Here is a 17,285-nt window from a genome sequence, read left to right as displayed (position 1 = left end):
AATTCTTTTATTGCTGGATAGGGCTTAGCTTTACAATGACACCAAAATGAGCTTGAAATGCCCTATATTAATATAGTTATGCCTAATTAATTGTCGCTAATTAACACACTTTTTGTCTGAAGAACAAAGAAGGAAAAGTGAGGCAATCGCTAGCGGTAAAATTCCACTAACTTTCTTACATGGCGGTCATGTCGAAACTGGATCAAAAATTTTCCGCACTACATATTTTGGCTCTGCACCTACCGATTTCATTGAAAACTCGCAGAATTAAAGTTTAATATATGTATATTCAAATCAATATATTATTAACCCTATGCTGTTCTGGTATCCGTTCCAAAAATCGTGTGGTTTTCTACTTTCATTTTGATGTTTAGATTTCTCTGCACACGGAGCAGCTAGAGTAAAAATTCGAAAACGAGGCGAAAAGCTAGTCTTTTATTTACGAAAATAACCACATTTGAATCCGACAAGGAAGAAAAGCAAATATGCAAATCGCACTGGCATATCTGTGGCGTGACTCACGACAACGAAATTACGCCAGCGGTTCATCCCTTCACTGGCGTACCTAGTTAAAGATACATTATGGGAGATTAGATAAAAAGCTGGCAGTTCTCACTATTATAGTTAAAAACTAGATAATGTAAAGGGAATTTGCTGAAAATTTCAGTCAATTTGATCCACTCTGAACCAAGATTTTATCGATTGAATATTCGTCCTACCCGTAATCATCATTACTAAAGTCGGTACCATAAAAAACATAGTCTTGATTATCCATTTCATGATTAAATCATGAATGGAAGTTGAACAGCAAATCGGAACCTAATCCAATAAACATTGCAGGCTAGCGATGGCATTGAGAGTTGATTATGGTCTGGATAAGTTAATAAATGTCTATTTAATAATTTAGATAACATTTCAAGTTCTTCTGAAGTTATGGCCCTTGTTTCACTTTCTTACACCTTGTGAACACTCTAACGACAAAAGTTATCAGCCGATCTGTATGAAATTTTTATGCATCATTTAAATTAATAAAACAAAAAATCCTATTGGATTTCAGCAATTTCCGTTAATTACATCTAGAGTTATAGCCCTTGTTTCACTTTGTTGAATCTTGTGAATGCTCTAATGACAACGGTTATCATTCGATCTGTGTGAAATTTATATGCATCATTTAAATTAGTGAAACGAAGAAGCCTATTGAATTTCAGCAATCGGATGATTCATGGCCCTTTTTTCACTTTGTTGTACCATGTGAATGCACGGACGACAAAAGTTATTATCCGATCTGTATGAAATTTATATGTATCGTTTAGATTAGTAAAACGAACAAGTCTATTGAGTTTCAGCAAATTTCCGTTAATTACATCTAGAGTTATGGCCCTTGTTTCACTTTGTTCAATCTTGTGAACACTCGAACGACAAAAGTTATCACTCAATCTGTATGAAATTCATATGCATCATTTAAATTAGTGAAATGAAGAAGCCTATTGAATTTCAGCAATTTCCGTCAATTATTTCTAGAGTTATGCCCCTTGTTTTACTTTGTTGAACCTTGTGAAGGTTCGAACGACAAAAGTTATCATCCGATCTGTATTAGTAAAACGATAAAAGCCTGTCGAATTTCAACAATTTCTGTAGATTACTTCCAGTGTTATGGCCCTTGTTTTAGTTTTTAGAACCTTGTGAACCCTCAAACGACGAAAATTATAATGTCATCTGTATGAAATTTTCTATTAAATGCCACTAATTACCTACAAACGAATAAATATGCAACAACCCTTGTCGATCGCTCGGACGATTTAGCTGCTGTGGGTGTATGTTTTGTTGGCTGGCAACCTATCTTTAAGACGATAAAAGATGTTAGACATCATTCACAAACATTTATGCGTCGATTATTTTATATTCAGATTTCATATCAAGTCGATATATGATGTCTAATTATTAATTGCCAGCGTGGCGCGTCTAATCTTCGATTTGTATTTATTACATATATGTCTAATAAAATCATAACGCCAGTCAACAAACAATACAGGGCTACTTTTTTACAAAAACATCAGTCAATCAAGCTTGTTGATTATTGGGTAAATAAAACAATATTTTAAAACAACCGATGAGTAAAACTTATTTATTCCATGCTTGTAATTAATGTGTGTACAAGTCAAGTATTAGTTGTGGAGACATAACCATTAGTTGTCGACAACATAATTAATACCTTATGTACGACTTAACAAATGGTTGTGAACGAGATACATGTAACTGGCGCCTTTCGTGAACACATCGATCGGTTCTTTGTTGAAAGTTTTAAACTCCCCTGTAAATTTTACTGGAAACTTTTTTTAACAAAGCTAATATTTGTCCTTGTTAATTTTTTTACCTTGAAACCTGTGTTAATATACTCTTCAAAAAAAGTAGTGGATATTCAGAAACAATACAAAACTGCGGAAATGCACTGCTGTTTTTATTAGAGGTAACCAGTGTATGATAATAACAGGCCAATTGCCTACACATGGTCATAAACAGTTCATATGGGCGGCTTATCTGAAAGCTCCATTTAACCTCGCAAAAAGGGGGTTGGATGGCTGAATGGTTAGCGTGTGCGCGCTGTATCATAAAGTCTGTCATTGAGTCGACTGGCGTGGTTTCGAATCCCCGGTTATACATGACAAGGAGTAGGGTCGCCTGTCCAACCTCGTGGGTTTTCTCCGGGTCCTCCCACTGCTAAAGACCCCTATGCGCAAGCGAATTATTGAAATAAAGTTAAACCATATGTTAGTCCCGAAATGACCTGGTTTGTGTCGAGTGGACGTTAAACCTATTTCTCTCTCTCTCGCAAAAAGATACACTCAAAAGTGAAAATGGACGTTTTTGATTTTTTGTCTTAAAAGAGTAATTGCTCCACCAATCCTCAGACATTCGTCGTGGCATGCTCCTAATCAACTGTCCAATCACGAATTGGGGCAGTCTGACCCACTCCTCTTGCAGTGTTGTCGGTTGACGTTGACGTCGACGAACACATCTCCCGATCAAATTAAAGCAAAGATACGCTAAACAGTAAATTGTATGCAAGAACCGATAGGAAAGCAAACATGGATAGGATAAACCAGTAAGCGACAGTTTTCAATTTTCATCAACCCTTCCTTGAAGTGTCAAATTTGACAATGAACCCCTCCCGTGTGTCGCACATGCAGCTCAGTGGTTCTGTTGGGGTGATAAGTTCTTCATCTGTGAACATACTCTCAAAGCATGTCAAGTGTCCATGACTATTTATCATATCACAACCTGCATAGAATTGCATTTCAATATCTCCTACTTTTTTTGAAGAGTACATGTATATTCTAAAATGTACCTTGTAAATATATATTTCTTTTGCTTAGATCAAGATAAGATGTTTCCTCTCAGTGATAAACTATTAATGCTAGTCTGTGGTGAATCTGGAGACACAGCTCAGTTTGCTGAATACATAGCTAAGAATATTCAATTATACAAAATGAGAAATGGTATGTATATTAACTAGGGGGATGCTCGATTCACAGTCCGGAACGTCCCGAATTGACAGAATTGCAATCGAGTGACGCGGAATTCAGCCCTGTCACAGTTCTGTCAGTCCTGACAACGGAGGTGGTGTGAGTAGAATTGTGACGTAATTAAACATGACGAACAGGTTTCGGCTGCATGGTTGGATGAGATATTTATATATCCAGTTGACGCATGCGTTGTAGCCCGAAGTACCCATTTTCACTCGATTGTCACTATTTTTGGGATTGAGAGAATTCAATTCCAGAACGTTGAATCGAGTACGCCCTAGATGTTTTCATTGAATTAAAGTAAAGAGCAAATCCACACCCGGCCTTAAAGATAATATTGCATGTGTAAGCTTAAAGAAACATTAGATCAACTTCTGTATTTGATTAAAATGCCAGAATTAATTAAAAGTAGAAGAAGAAGATATGTTTTGTCACAGCAATATATATTAGCTGATTACTTGTTTAAGGTTTAAAGAAAAATAAATATTAAAAAATATTTCAGGTTATGAACTTTCACCCAGTGCAGCAGCAAACTTCACTAGAAAACAATTAGCAGATGCACTTAGAAGTCAGGTTAGTTTCTTTTGAAGTGAATGGCTTTTGTCATATTACCAACATTGCCATCAGGCCTCGAAATTCATTACCGCATACGAAAAGTCGTAGTAAAAGCTGTCAAAACAGATATGTAGTCTGCTTACGACAAAAGAAACCATTTTTCAAGAGATGGATAGAGAACAAGCTTAACAAAAAGTGATTTTTCGTAACATAAAGGGCCATAATTAAGGAAGGTACGATCAGATATGTGCGAATATCAAAAGGAGCCAAGATCTTGAGTTATAAACATGCATTTCAAGTTTCATTAAAATTGGATCAAAATTGTGACCTCTAGAGGGTCCACAACCTTGATATACCAGATGTTTACACTATTTGCGTAAAGGGGCGACCATTTTGTCTGACAGTTTTGTCCGTCCGATTTCCATGAAATTCAAATTCAACCAACATTACGGTGTAACCGTGATATATTTGAACGTTTTTGTTAATCAGATAATAATTGTGACCTCTAGAGGGACCACAAGTTGAATACAGGAGGATTTTTCATACAATCAGGGGCCAAAATTCAGGAAGTTGCGATCCGATATGCCCGAATATCGACAGCAACCAAGATCTTTGGGTTATAAACATGCATTTCAAGTTTCATCAAAATCAGATCAAAATTGTGAGAGTCCACAACCTCGATATACCATTTTTACACTGTTAGCATACTAGGGCCGGCCATTTTGTCTGGCAGTTTTGGTCCGATTTTCTCGAAATTCGAACTCAACCATCATTAAGGTGTAACGGTGGTATATTCAAACGTTTTTTTAAATTGGATAAAAATTGTTAACTCTAGAGGGACCACAAGCTTAAAACGCAATTTTTCATATGATCGAGGGCCATAATTCAGGAAGTTACGATCCGATATCCGCGAATATCGAAAGGAACCAAGACCTTTGTGATATAAGTTAAGCATAAATTTAAGTTTGCATCAAAATCGGAAAAAAATTGTGGCCTCTAGAGGGTCTACAACCTTGATATACCACATATTTACACCATTTGTGTTATACGAGGAGCGGCCATTTTGTCTGTCAGTTTTGGTCCGATTTTCACGAAATTCGAACTGAAACATCATTATGGTGTAAAGGTGATATATTCACATGGTTTTTTAAATCGGATAATAATTGTGACCTCTAGAGGGACCACAAGCTAAAAATGCAATTTTTCGTACAGTCAAGGGCCATAATTCGGGAAGTTACGATCCGATATGTGCAAATAACCAAGATCTTTGGGTTATATCGGGGATCACGGTAGCTAAGTGGGTAAGACGCTGGCTCGCTAGCCTGGAGGTCGGGTGTTCGATCCCTGCATTGGCCGAGAAAGTTCATCCAGATTTTCCGGCATGGTTTTCCCTTATCAGTGATGCAGGACGGAGGGGCTGACATGGAAACCTGTCTAGTCGTTTAAATGGGACGAAAAACCGAGGTCCCGTGTACACATTGGCGTGCACGTAAAAGATCCCTTGACAGTTGGAATTCGATATAAAAAATATTATAAGAGTGGGTCGTAGTGCCGCTGTCCAAGCAAAATTTCTCTCATAGCACACTGTATGACGTATGCTCGTCTTCATTAGCCCAGTTCAGAGCAAAACAGTAGGACGTTAAACCCCATTTCATTTCATTTCATTTCTTTGGGTTATAAACTTGTATTTCAAGTTTCATCAAAATCGGATCAAAATTGTGAGCTCTAGAGGGTCCACAACCTTGATATATATACCATATTTTTACACTGTTTGCGATCGATGGGAGGCCATTTTGTCCGGCAGTATAGGTTCGATTTTCACGAAATTCGAACTCAACCGTCATTAAGGTGTCACAGTGATATATTCAAAGGGTTTTTTAAATCGGAATAAAATTGTGACCTCCATAGGGTCCACAAGCTAAAAAACATGATTTTTAGTACAATCAGAGGCCGTAATAATTCAGGAAGTTACTGTCCGATATGCGCGAATATCGAAACAGAAACCAAGATCTTTGGGTTATAAACTTACATTTCAAATTTCAACAAAATCAGATAAAAATTGCGACCTCTATAGGGTCCACAAGCTAAAAACAAAATTTTTCGTACAATATCGAAAGGAACCGAGATCTTAGGGAGATTAACCTATATTTCAAGTTTCGTTGAAATCAGATAAAAATTGTGACCTGTAGAGTGTCCACAAACAATTGTCCACATGAAAATGTGGCTGTATAAAAAATTCTTTGCCATAGTAGAAATTTTTCTTAAATCATTTGATATAGACCATAAACATGAGATAAATATCGTTTTATTACATTACACACGTTTAATAAAGGGGTTGTCATAGATTTCAATGGGTAACTTAAGTTTTATACTATTGGGATATATGTAACTCAAATGCCAAGTTTGAAAGTTCCAAATCTCTAATTGAGTTTATATTGATAAAGATAGAGTCTAGTTTAATACATTCTTTTATTGTGGGGAAATAGGATTTTGAAAAAGTTGATGGGCGACAAATACTCGTTTATTTTAATGCCATATCCTGGATTGTAAGAAGTGGACGAAAATTTAATTAAATCAAAGAGAGGGTTGTGGGTCATATGTATAATCTTGTACATGAAATTAACCCTTTCAATTCTAGACTTAAATCCACTGCCTGTGCTAGACCCTTTTTTAAGGAAAAAAGGGAGGTTGGAACTGAATGCCAAGCAGTACTTATGGAAGCTTTTATGAAAATTCTTTTTGTCTGTTGGGATGGGCATGAGGTTGGGCTAAGAGGAAAAAATAGAATTTTTGAAATTTGCATGATAATGTAGTCACGTGACGTCATGGCGGCCATTTTGGATTTCTCATTTCTCACTAAAGCTAACACGAAAACAAATTTTTCTCCATGAAATACTTAAAAGATATTTTTTTTCACTGGATTTTGATAAAGATATATAAAATGAACAAAAATATCAATAGCAGCCATGAGCAATGCGCATCATGTCTCCCGCTGCCATGACCACGTGCGGATTGCAATACCTTGTTTTCACTTTCACTTTCATCCCCAAGTCCCAGATCATTATCAATATAGTCAGTCAATAGATCTACACGTTCGGGACTCAGGAATTGCCTACGTCTTTTACGATCCATGAGGCCAGCATTATTATCAACATCAGAATTATTGTCAGATTCTACTGCAGACACAGGGCTATCGTGTTCACATTGGGCTTGTTCATCATGCACGGGAGACATAGCTAGCCATGGGCGGAACATCGCGCAACAAATCACACACTTCATAATACCAATCACTGTCCTGACTACTATCATTATCAAGTAACTGGAAACGAATTATGTGTATCACCCGCCTCGAAATTGTCCACATGTTGGTCAGCAAGATGTCATTCACGACTTCGTCGAGAGTGCGTCGTCTGCGTTGTCACTATGCACTCCGCCATTTTACGGTTTGCCGCTTTGAAACACGTGGAAATATGTACTAGTGTGTAGAAAATACAATAGATGGCACTTGCAGTTACGGTACTAATTTTAGCGAGGGCTTTACTGAGTACATGGTAATACCGGGTACGCGCATTTTACCGACATTTTATAATACCTGGTACTACCGGGTATACGCAGTGAAAGGGTTAAGAAAATGACTTCTTTGCCTCTCATGTAGTGAAGTAAAAACCATTTTATGTGGTGAAGCAGGTGGTCATGAAGGGATGAACCCTATTGATAATCAGCATTCTGCAACCATCATTCAGAGTTATCTACCCCCCCCCCCCCCCACTTTTGAATGAAAACTTTGAGAATACAATAGAGGCTACAGATTTCTTTATAGTCTGATTTTTATCCAAAATAATATAAACTAGAGTTGCCCTTGAAACAACTTTGATAGTTTTTATACAACACAATCACACAATGTCAAACAATATCTAGTACTTAATGTGGATTGTTGACCTGGTCATAAAGTCCTTATGTTATTACGTAATACTTTTATTACAAATTATTTATTGTCACCAAACGGCGAATATGTAGCCCCACATAAAGTTTCAATTATAAAATGTAAAAGTTGAAATCTTGAGGTAGCTCACCTATAAGAAATAAAATGGGGTATAACGTCCTACTAATCTGCTCCGATTAGGCCATTGAAGTCGAGCATATGCCCTGTAGTTTTCTCTGGGTGCAGGGGACATTTGTTTTTCATCCCATCGAAACGACTATACTTTGTCCCTTGCCATGCCCTCTGTCAGCTATAAGATGTGATTGGATTAAAATATTTAAATGTATTATGTAATACTTTATATTGTGACCGAACTTTGAAATGAAATGCCACGGGATCCATCGTCCACTCATTGCCATGGTGGTTAAATCAAAACAAACATATGTACATGTTATTTTATGGTTAATTGGGCTGTGATGATTCTGCCTACGTTTATCAAATTCCATCTTCATTTGGATCTTAAAAATTCAGTCAATGTGCACAAAAAGGTCTTAGTTTATAGTTTTAATCGGACGGACTTATATGAGGGTAGTGCTAGGTCTGAAATCACAAGGACTGATCCAACGAGGGAGTTCAGGTGCAAATGATCTGAGTTCAAAAATAACCAGTCATTGCTCAAAATAATATATTTAGACTCGTAGGCAAAATTAAAGAAGTTGAAAGTTTGACCTGTCATATTAATTTGAGGGAGAACTATTTCACTGGTGTCTACTAAGTTCATAGCTGTGTTTTTCTTTATTTAATTTGAGTCATTTTATGTGTCTATGACTAGTCTCTGTCTACGGTTGAATTCCGTCTGACTGACCATGTTTTTATTTTTCAAAATTCAAATATTTTTCATATATACTATTCAAAAAAAGTAGGGGATATTTGATTTTTAAGTGTTATTAAAGTCACCTAATGAAACTGACGAAGAAACAAATGACAAAATGAAATGAAGTTCACATTCATCGATTTATTCCAAATGATCGTTAGACTAAGTAAGGCACAGACTGACCATTATAAGGGCAAAATGATACCCGGGGTCAAACAGCAAAGTTACCACAGCATCACAACCAAGTCAGTAACGGGTAAATCCTCCTCTGTTTGCCAAACAAGCATTGATCCGACGTGGCATACTCCTAATGAGACGTCTAAGGTCATTTTGGTCCAGATTGTCCCATTCCTGTTGCAACGCAGCAGCAAGTACTTGGACATTGGCAGGACGTTGTTGACGTTGACGTAACCTCTGTCCAAGCATGTCCCAGACATGCTCGATGGGGGAGAGGTCGGGACTCAGTGCTGGCCAAGGTAATGTGGTGATGTTCTGTTGTTGGAGGTAACCTGTAACGACCCTGGCCCTGTGACATCTTGCGTTGTCATCCTGGAAGATGAAACGGCGGCCATGACGTCGTGCGAACGGCACAACATGGACTGCCAAGATGTTGTCCCGGTAGTACTGGCCTGTAACACGCCCTGCAACAACATGTAAAGCCGTTCTTCCAGCAACAGTGATGCCTCCCCACACCATAACAGAACCACCCCCAAATCGATCATGTCTGATGACGTTAACGTCTTGGAAGCGCTCGTTTCGACGACGCCACACCCTCCTACGTCTGTCCAAAAAATCAACAGTGAACCTTGACTCATCTGAAAACATCACATTGCTCCAGCGTCGATTATCCCAGTGTTGACGATCCCTACACCAACGACGTCTTGCCTGAATGTGATGATCTCTCAAACAAGGGATCACGCGAGGATGTCGGGCGCGAAGGTGGCCCCTATGCAGTCGATTCCGAATCGTCTGGCCACTCACTCTCACACCAGTGTCTGTTTGAAGACGAGCGCTGATCTGATTTGCTGTGATGACACGATTTCTCAAGGCCAAGGTACGGATAAATCGATCCTGGGCTTGAGTTGTCGCCCTTGGTCGACCTGAGCGTGGTCTGTCCTGTACAGATTGTGTATCACGGTATCTGGACCATAGCCTGCTTATGACAGACTGAAAAACATTCATCGTCCGCGCCACAACCGCCTGTGTTGTGCCGATCTGTAGCATGCCAAGGGCACGTAACCTTTCATTTTGGGTAAGCCGACGCATATCAAAATTTGTTTTCTGGTCACTAAAACAATTAAACTGATGTTTCCACCCTGGAATTCAATGCCACAATGACTGTAACATTCAAAGTCAGAGTCGTGCAAATCTTTGGGTGGACCCACATGATGATCCCAAGCATCACCTGCATTCCATGCGGTAGCTATTGGTGCGTTTGGGCGTCACATGTAACTGGAAATGTTTCTTCTTTCTATAGTGACGTTTTTCGTAGTCATTTGCATATTTTAGTATTATGCCCCCAAAATCAAATATCCCCTACTTTTTTTGAATAGTATATATTTAGCCAGGTGTGCCACTATTTTTTTCATGTGTTCCAAGGTGTGCCTTTTTTTATAAAATAATGTGTAGGTGAAATTTACCTTTCGTTATCAGGTACAGCACATGGGTCATTCACTGTATAAACCTCTAAAGGGACGGGAATTGATTATCAGGTAATCCAAAGAAAAAAATTGACCCGAAATTTTAAAGGGGTTACGTGTCCGGATAAGCAGTTTTGAAGTTGACGTCCAAACGACTCCATATTTTTCGCTGAAATTTTGAGACAGGTTAAAACACCATTCCTTTATATTTTGGCACTTAAATTTCATACGTACTCAGACCTTAATTTTTGCGACTCTGTTCAAATCGGGATAGTCCCTTTAAAGTTGCACAGAATCTGTGTTGACAAACTGATTTTGACAAAACTTTCAGAATAAGCAGCAAAGGACTTCATTAATCGATTAGCATATATAGATAGATACCAGTTTACCTGATTTCAACGTTTTACACTTTTTAAAAAAAATTATATTTTATGAGGTAACTTTAAAAAAAATCTAGGTCAAAATTCTAATTCCACCATAAAGTTATAAAGATAATATAAAGATATTGAAGATCGGATAAGAATTGTAAGACGAGATAGATTTTAAAGATTGAAGTACGTTTTCAAAATGGTGGCACTTGCGGCAAGAAGTTGATAGACGACTCCTATTGACAAATATTTTTAAAGAAGGCAAAATTAAAGAAGTTGGAAATCTGTCCTTATTTCCAAAAGGGAGATAATCAAAAAAAATTGTTGACGTTTTTGGCTTAATGTACCCATTTGTAACTGATTCTGAAAGTTTCAAGTCGAAATCTTCAAAAATAAAAAAGTTACACTCAGAATTTTCACAGTTTTCAATTTTAGGCTTAAAATTAGGTCAGATGTGTTGTAGAGGCCACAATGTCTGAAATTAAATCTTGTGAATTACAATACAAACTGGTGAAAACCACATTCATATTGATTGAACAAAAAAAAAGTTTCCGTCTATGATGTCACTTCCTGATAACATTTTGAAAGATTTTAGTTATTTATTGAGCTCTTGATATAAATAATTTTTAGATGTTATAGAGTCTATTTGTATAGAGTATGTACTTTTTCCTTAAAAGCTTGCAAAAAAAAAAAGGAATAATAATTATCTTTACAAAAACAATAGTTTTTATACTAAGTAAGCTTATAAAAACTAATAATAAGATCAAGGCGCAATCTGTTTTGAATTTTGTATAAAATCTGATTTAAAACAAATTATGATTTTTTCCCCAACCCTGATTTGCCTAGTATGTGTAAATTGAGTTATTGATATAATTACAATTATATTTAATTATCTTGTTTTCAAAATTTGGGTTATCACACAAGCAAAATCATCTAATATAATTGATGCAGATGTGATTCAAATAGAACATGTATGATTTATTTCTATATTTCAGACACCATATCAGGTCAACTTATTATTAGCAGGTTACGATAAAGAGGATGGACCAGGTTTATTCTATATGGATTATTTAGCTTCTTTAAATAAAGTTCCATTTGGTGTACATGGTTATGGAGGTTTTTTCTCTCTATCAGTAATGGACAGATTTTATAGAAAAGGTAAGTAGTTCACCTCAATATGCGATGCTAGAACACACAAATTTCATTCATAAAATAGGTTTAAGTAAGACATGCTTCTTCATAAAAAATTTATGCATATATAGCTATATGGGGATACCCAAACATTCGGGGAAGAGACTATCTTATCCGACGAAAGGTGACAGTCAAGTAGACACAAGAATTTCGGGTCATAAGGCTGTGTCGATTAGACAAGTTCCCCCTGTGGACTGGACTGGTAAAACTATCACAGAACTCAATTTTTGTTAATCAGTCAAAATTCTCTCACAAATCTGTCAATTTATCTCATTCTGGAGTTACAGTCAAGTACCCATAGATATTAGATTAATGAAAAGGAAGTTACACCATGCTTTATATGTCAATTCACTGGAACTGCGAAACAGTATGCATGATGAAAATAAGATATATCTATATTTCTATTACTCCATAATATATGCTTACATTGGCGTACACATGAAAGATGCCTTGACAATTGGAATTCGATATAAGAGTAGGCCGTAGTGCCACTGTCCAGGCAAAATTTCCCTCCTAGCACACTGTATTGCATATGCCCGTCTTCATTAGCCCAGTTCGGAGCAGAACAGTAGAACCCTATTTCATTTCATTTACATATTCTTCTTGAATATCAGCTGTCACAGAAAAGATCCCATGCCAGATATAATTCAAAGAAAAGTAGCCAGAAATGCCACTGCCTGGGCAGAATTCTCGCCCTATCTCCTATTGCACAGAGCTAAAATTATTACTATGTAAAGTGTACGTATGTTAATCCTAAGTTCCATTTTGAAAAGATATGAAATGTTTTTCTTTGTTATCTATTCAGATTTGACACAGCCAGAAGCAATGAAGTTATTACAGCAGTGTATAGATGAGGTTAGTTGTTGAGTGTATCACCCATCAACATTACAATCATAGCTCAATCTTAAAATTATTTGCTTCTTCTATAAATTTTTTTTTAAATACCAGTATTTAACTTGAATGAAGGTTGACTGACAAGAACACCCATCTAACAATACAACCAGGGCTCAATGTGAAAACCATTTTGCTTCTAGTATAAAGAAATTTAAATATTTATCAACATGAATGTAAGTTGATTAACAGGTACAAACAGGTGTCAATGAGACACGAACCATATAATATTTTAAAAACTTGCACATAAACTAAGAATAAAATGTAATAAAATCAAGTAAATCATATATTTAACATCCCACCTTTCTGCACCATTTTGTATTGTTAAGGCTTTTTTATTATAATTAAATATATCCATAATTAAGTCAAGAACTTATCTTTGGTTCATTTTGCCTTAAAAAAAAATGTATCCCTTATGCTCTCCTATGGTTATTTTAACCCCTATAAACAAAATTAAAACTTTTAACAATAATATTCCTTTTTTTTTCCTTTCAGCTTTCAAAACGATTTATTGTAAATATGTCATCTTTCAATGTACGAATGGTGACTAAAGATGGAATACAGAATTTAGGTGTTATCAAGCCACATCCAGCAACTATTTGAAACTAAGACAACTTATTGACTATCAGAAACAAATAGTGTAGATGAACATTATCATTACTTTTTCAAAAAGTGCTATCTCATCTAAATTGTTGACATATTTACATCATAGCTGTGTATATTGTTTTTTCTTCAAATAATAAAGTAATTTTGAATTGTATATAAACCTGTATTTGTCCAACATGACATTTGTATGTAGAAAATGAGTACCAGTACTTCCAGCATTTTGGTGTGAGAGATTGATCTACTGGAGAGAAATGATGTGTAGTATCTCTCCAGAGATCAAAAGCCCTGCTTAATTAACACCACAGTGTTCATCCTTGTCATACATTCTGCTATGAGGAAAATTTTGCCTGGATCTTTTATGTGTATTTCAACATGTACACGAGACCTCCATTTTTGACCCCATCCGAAAGACTAGATGCTGTTCCTTGCCAAGCCCTCACTCCTGCACCACTGGCAAGGGACATACTTATTCAATTTGGTTGAAATTCATAATTAATCTAAAAAGTATGAAAATGTCCTTGTAGGATCGCCTGGTCCACCTGTGGAACTAAATATCTTAAATTAAACAATATCAACTGAATTCAATTCTAATTTATCAAGTGGTTTAGGAGATGTCGAAAATACAGCAGTATATCTAAATTTGTCCATGGTGCTCCCGTGAAGTCAAAGCAACACAAAAGTAACATACTTACGAAATGTGATTTGGGGTTGAAATGTATGAAGTAGTTCAGTAGAAGTAGTCGAAAATCTAAAAAGTTAACAAATGCCCACCATTTAAAGAAGAGGGGGAAAGTTGCATTCATTGATATTTTATACTAGGAAAATCTGACCAAGTGTTTTTTTGGTACATAACCAAAATATTCAAAAGGGGTAAAGTGAAAGTAATCTGGGATGCTCAGTTAATACTATGATTTGATAAAATGATTGATGAATGATGTAAATAAACTGTGATTATTGGGAATACAATAATGAAATGACTGTTCTGATCCAACTGGGCTAATGAAGACAGGCATCTGCCATGCAGAGTGCTATGAGGGAAATTTTGCCCGGACAGCGGCCTACTCATATTACGAATTCCAACTGTCAAGGGTTCATTTATGTGCATGCCATTGTGTACAGGGAACCTTGGGGTTTTTTTTGTCCTATCCAAACAAACAAGGGTGAACTATGCTGGAAAATCTTGATGAACTTTCTCGATCTACAGTGATAAGCTATCTCTGACCGTCTGCTTGCCTTGTTTTCAAGTTAAATGATGAATCATTTGAAGAAACATTTTGAGTAAATGTACTTTATTGTTGATACCATTCAAAATATGTAATATTTCTCTTTACTATTTAGGCTACTAACGATATGTTAGTGCAGGGAACAATTTTATAGTAAATGTTCAATGAGGGCCATTTGATTCTGTCGTTGTTGGATCCTCGACCCAGAATTGTTTTTTCCCCAGTTACAAATACACATGTATAATCATCTTCACAGCATTGAAGGACGTATTATCGTAAACATTTTTAAAGATCCTATGATCAGTTTTGAGTTTGGAGTGTTTCTCATCGACCAGGAAACCAAAACTTCACCAAGCAGACTAGGCCCTACAGCACCTTTCTTGCGTGCTGCTTGTTTGCTGGTTGGTGTTTAAGTTCAACATCTGCATCCCCAACTTAATGATATCACAGACAACATATAGCCTAAAGGGAGTAAAGATTGTTCCTGTTATTGGTTATGATTATATATGTAAATATTTTCCCATGAATTGGTTTAGTTGGAATTTCTTTCCTTTATTAAACACAAAGGTGGGACAAAATAGACCATTAATTTAAGGATTGGCTAGATTGACCTAGTTACAAATGCTTCATGTTTTGATGGATACAGGTGCTTGTTTACTAAAAAGTGAGAAAAAGTACTTACTGTTCCTGTCTTTGTCCAGCCATCTTTACCGATACTAAAGATAGGTGGCCAGGCAACGAAACACACGCCCGCAGTAGCTAAATCGTCCGGGCAGTCAACAAGAGTTGTTGCATATTTTTACTTTTTTTCGGTAATGAAATATTTATAATACACTAAAATCTGATTAAGAGTAACAACTCATTAAGTAATTATCAGAAAACCATTAGAATTTGTTTGGTTTTTATAAAGTTCTGCCCAAAGCTAACGTTTAGTATACGAAACATTTAATATCATGGATTTAGCTGTTCAAGTTATCAAAATTCATTGAAAATCAATATACTTGTTCGTCTCAAGATACTCTGTGTATCAATCTGAAGTCAATCGGATGATAACTTTAGCCTCTAGAGCGTCACAAGATTTTTCAAAGTGATCAAGGGCCATAACTTTGGCAGTTGGCAGTAATAATCGGAAATCGTTGAAAATCAAGAGAGAGACATGGGGTTTAACATCCACTCGACACAAACTAGGTCATTTCGGGACTAACATATGGTTTAATTTTATTTCAATAATTCCCTTGCGCGAAGGGGTCTTTAGCAATGGGAGGAAACCGGAGGACCCGGAGAAAACCCACGAGGTTGGACAGGAGACTCTACTCCTTGTCACGTACAACCGGGGATTCCATTGAAAATCAATATGGTTCTTCGTCTCCTGAACTCAAACACTGTGTATACATTTAAAGTCAATCGGATATTAAGTTTAGCCTCTCGAGCATTTACAAGATTTTTTGAAGTGATCAAGGGCCATAACTCTGGCAGTAATTATCGGAAATCGCTGAAAATGAATAGGTTTCTTCGTCAATCGGATATTAACTTTAGCCTGTAGTCTAGTGCGTCAACAAGATTTTTCAAAGTGATCAAGGGTCATAGCTCTGGCTTCTTCGTCTCATGACCTTAAACACTGTGTATAAATTTAAAGTCAATTGGATATTAACTTTGACCTCTAGAGCATCCACAAGCTTTTTTGAAGTGATCAAGGGCCATAACTCTGGCAGTAATTATCGAAAACCGCTGAAAATAAATAGACTTCTACGTCTCATGACTTTAAACACTGTGTATAAATTTAAAGTCAATCGGATATTAACTTGAGCCTGTAGAGCATCCACAAGATTTTTCAAAGTGATCAAGGGTCATAGCTCTGGCAGTATTTATCGGAAATTGCTGAAAATCAATAGGCTTCTTCGTCTCATGACCTTAAACACTGTGTATAAATTTCAAGTCAATCGGATATTAGCTTTAACCTCTAGAGCATCCAAAAGATTTTTTGATGTGATCAAGGGCCATAACTCTGGCAGTAATCGGAAATCGCTGAAAATCAATAGGCTTCTTCGTCTCATGACCTTAAACACTAAAAGTCAATCCGATATTAACTTTGACCTCTAGAGCGTCCACACGATTTTTCAAAGTGATCAAGGGCCATAACTCTGGCAGTAATTATCGGAAATCGCTGAAAATCAATAGGCTTCTTCGTCTCATGACCTTAAACACTCTGTATAATGTTAAAGTCAATCGGGTATTAACTTTGACCTCTAGAGCGTCCACAAGATTTTTTGAAGTGATCAAAGGCCATAACTCTGGCAGTAATTATCGGAAATCGCTGAAAATCAATAGGTTTCTTCGTCTTATGACCTTGAACACTGTGTATAAATTTGAAGTCAATTGGATATTAACTTTGACCTCTAGAGCGTCCTCTTCCCCTGTCAGCATCGACTACAGACGGTTTTAAGGACCACGTCTTCATATTTCCCGCGTTAAATGTCACGTGTTACTAATC

The 17,285-nt window shown here is 36.6% G+C and overlaps 1 protein-coding gene across 1 annotated transcript in view; it reads left to right on the top strand.

Annotated features, from left to right (window-relative positions):
* The window catches only part of LOC126819057 (proteasome subunit beta type-2), a 31,565-nt gene extending 17,834 nt beyond the window's left edge, over positions 1-13,731 (top strand). Inside the window, exons 2-6 of the mRNA XM_050546872.2 lie at positions 3,375-3,497; positions 4,027-4,097; positions 11,879-12,041; positions 12,880-12,929; positions 13,461-13,731. Of these exons, the coding sequence (XP_050402829.1) occupies positions 3,375-3,497; positions 4,027-4,097; positions 11,879-12,041; positions 12,880-12,929; positions 13,461-13,568 (515 nt within the window). The 3' untranslated portion in view covers positions 13,569-13,731. The remainder of the gene's footprint in view (positions 1-3,374; positions 3,498-4,026; positions 4,098-11,878; positions 12,042-12,879; positions 12,930-13,460) is intronic.
* Positions 13,732-17,285: the final 3,554 nt, after the last annotated feature.

This window comes from Patella vulgata, chromosome 4 (assembly GCF_932274485.2).
Source record: "Patella vulgata chromosome 4, xgPatVulg1.2, whole genome shotgun sequence".
Lineage (NCBI taxonomy): Eukaryota > Metazoa > Mollusca > Gastropoda > Patellidae > Patella > Patella vulgata.
This window is presented reverse-complemented; position numbering and strand designations above follow the sequence as displayed.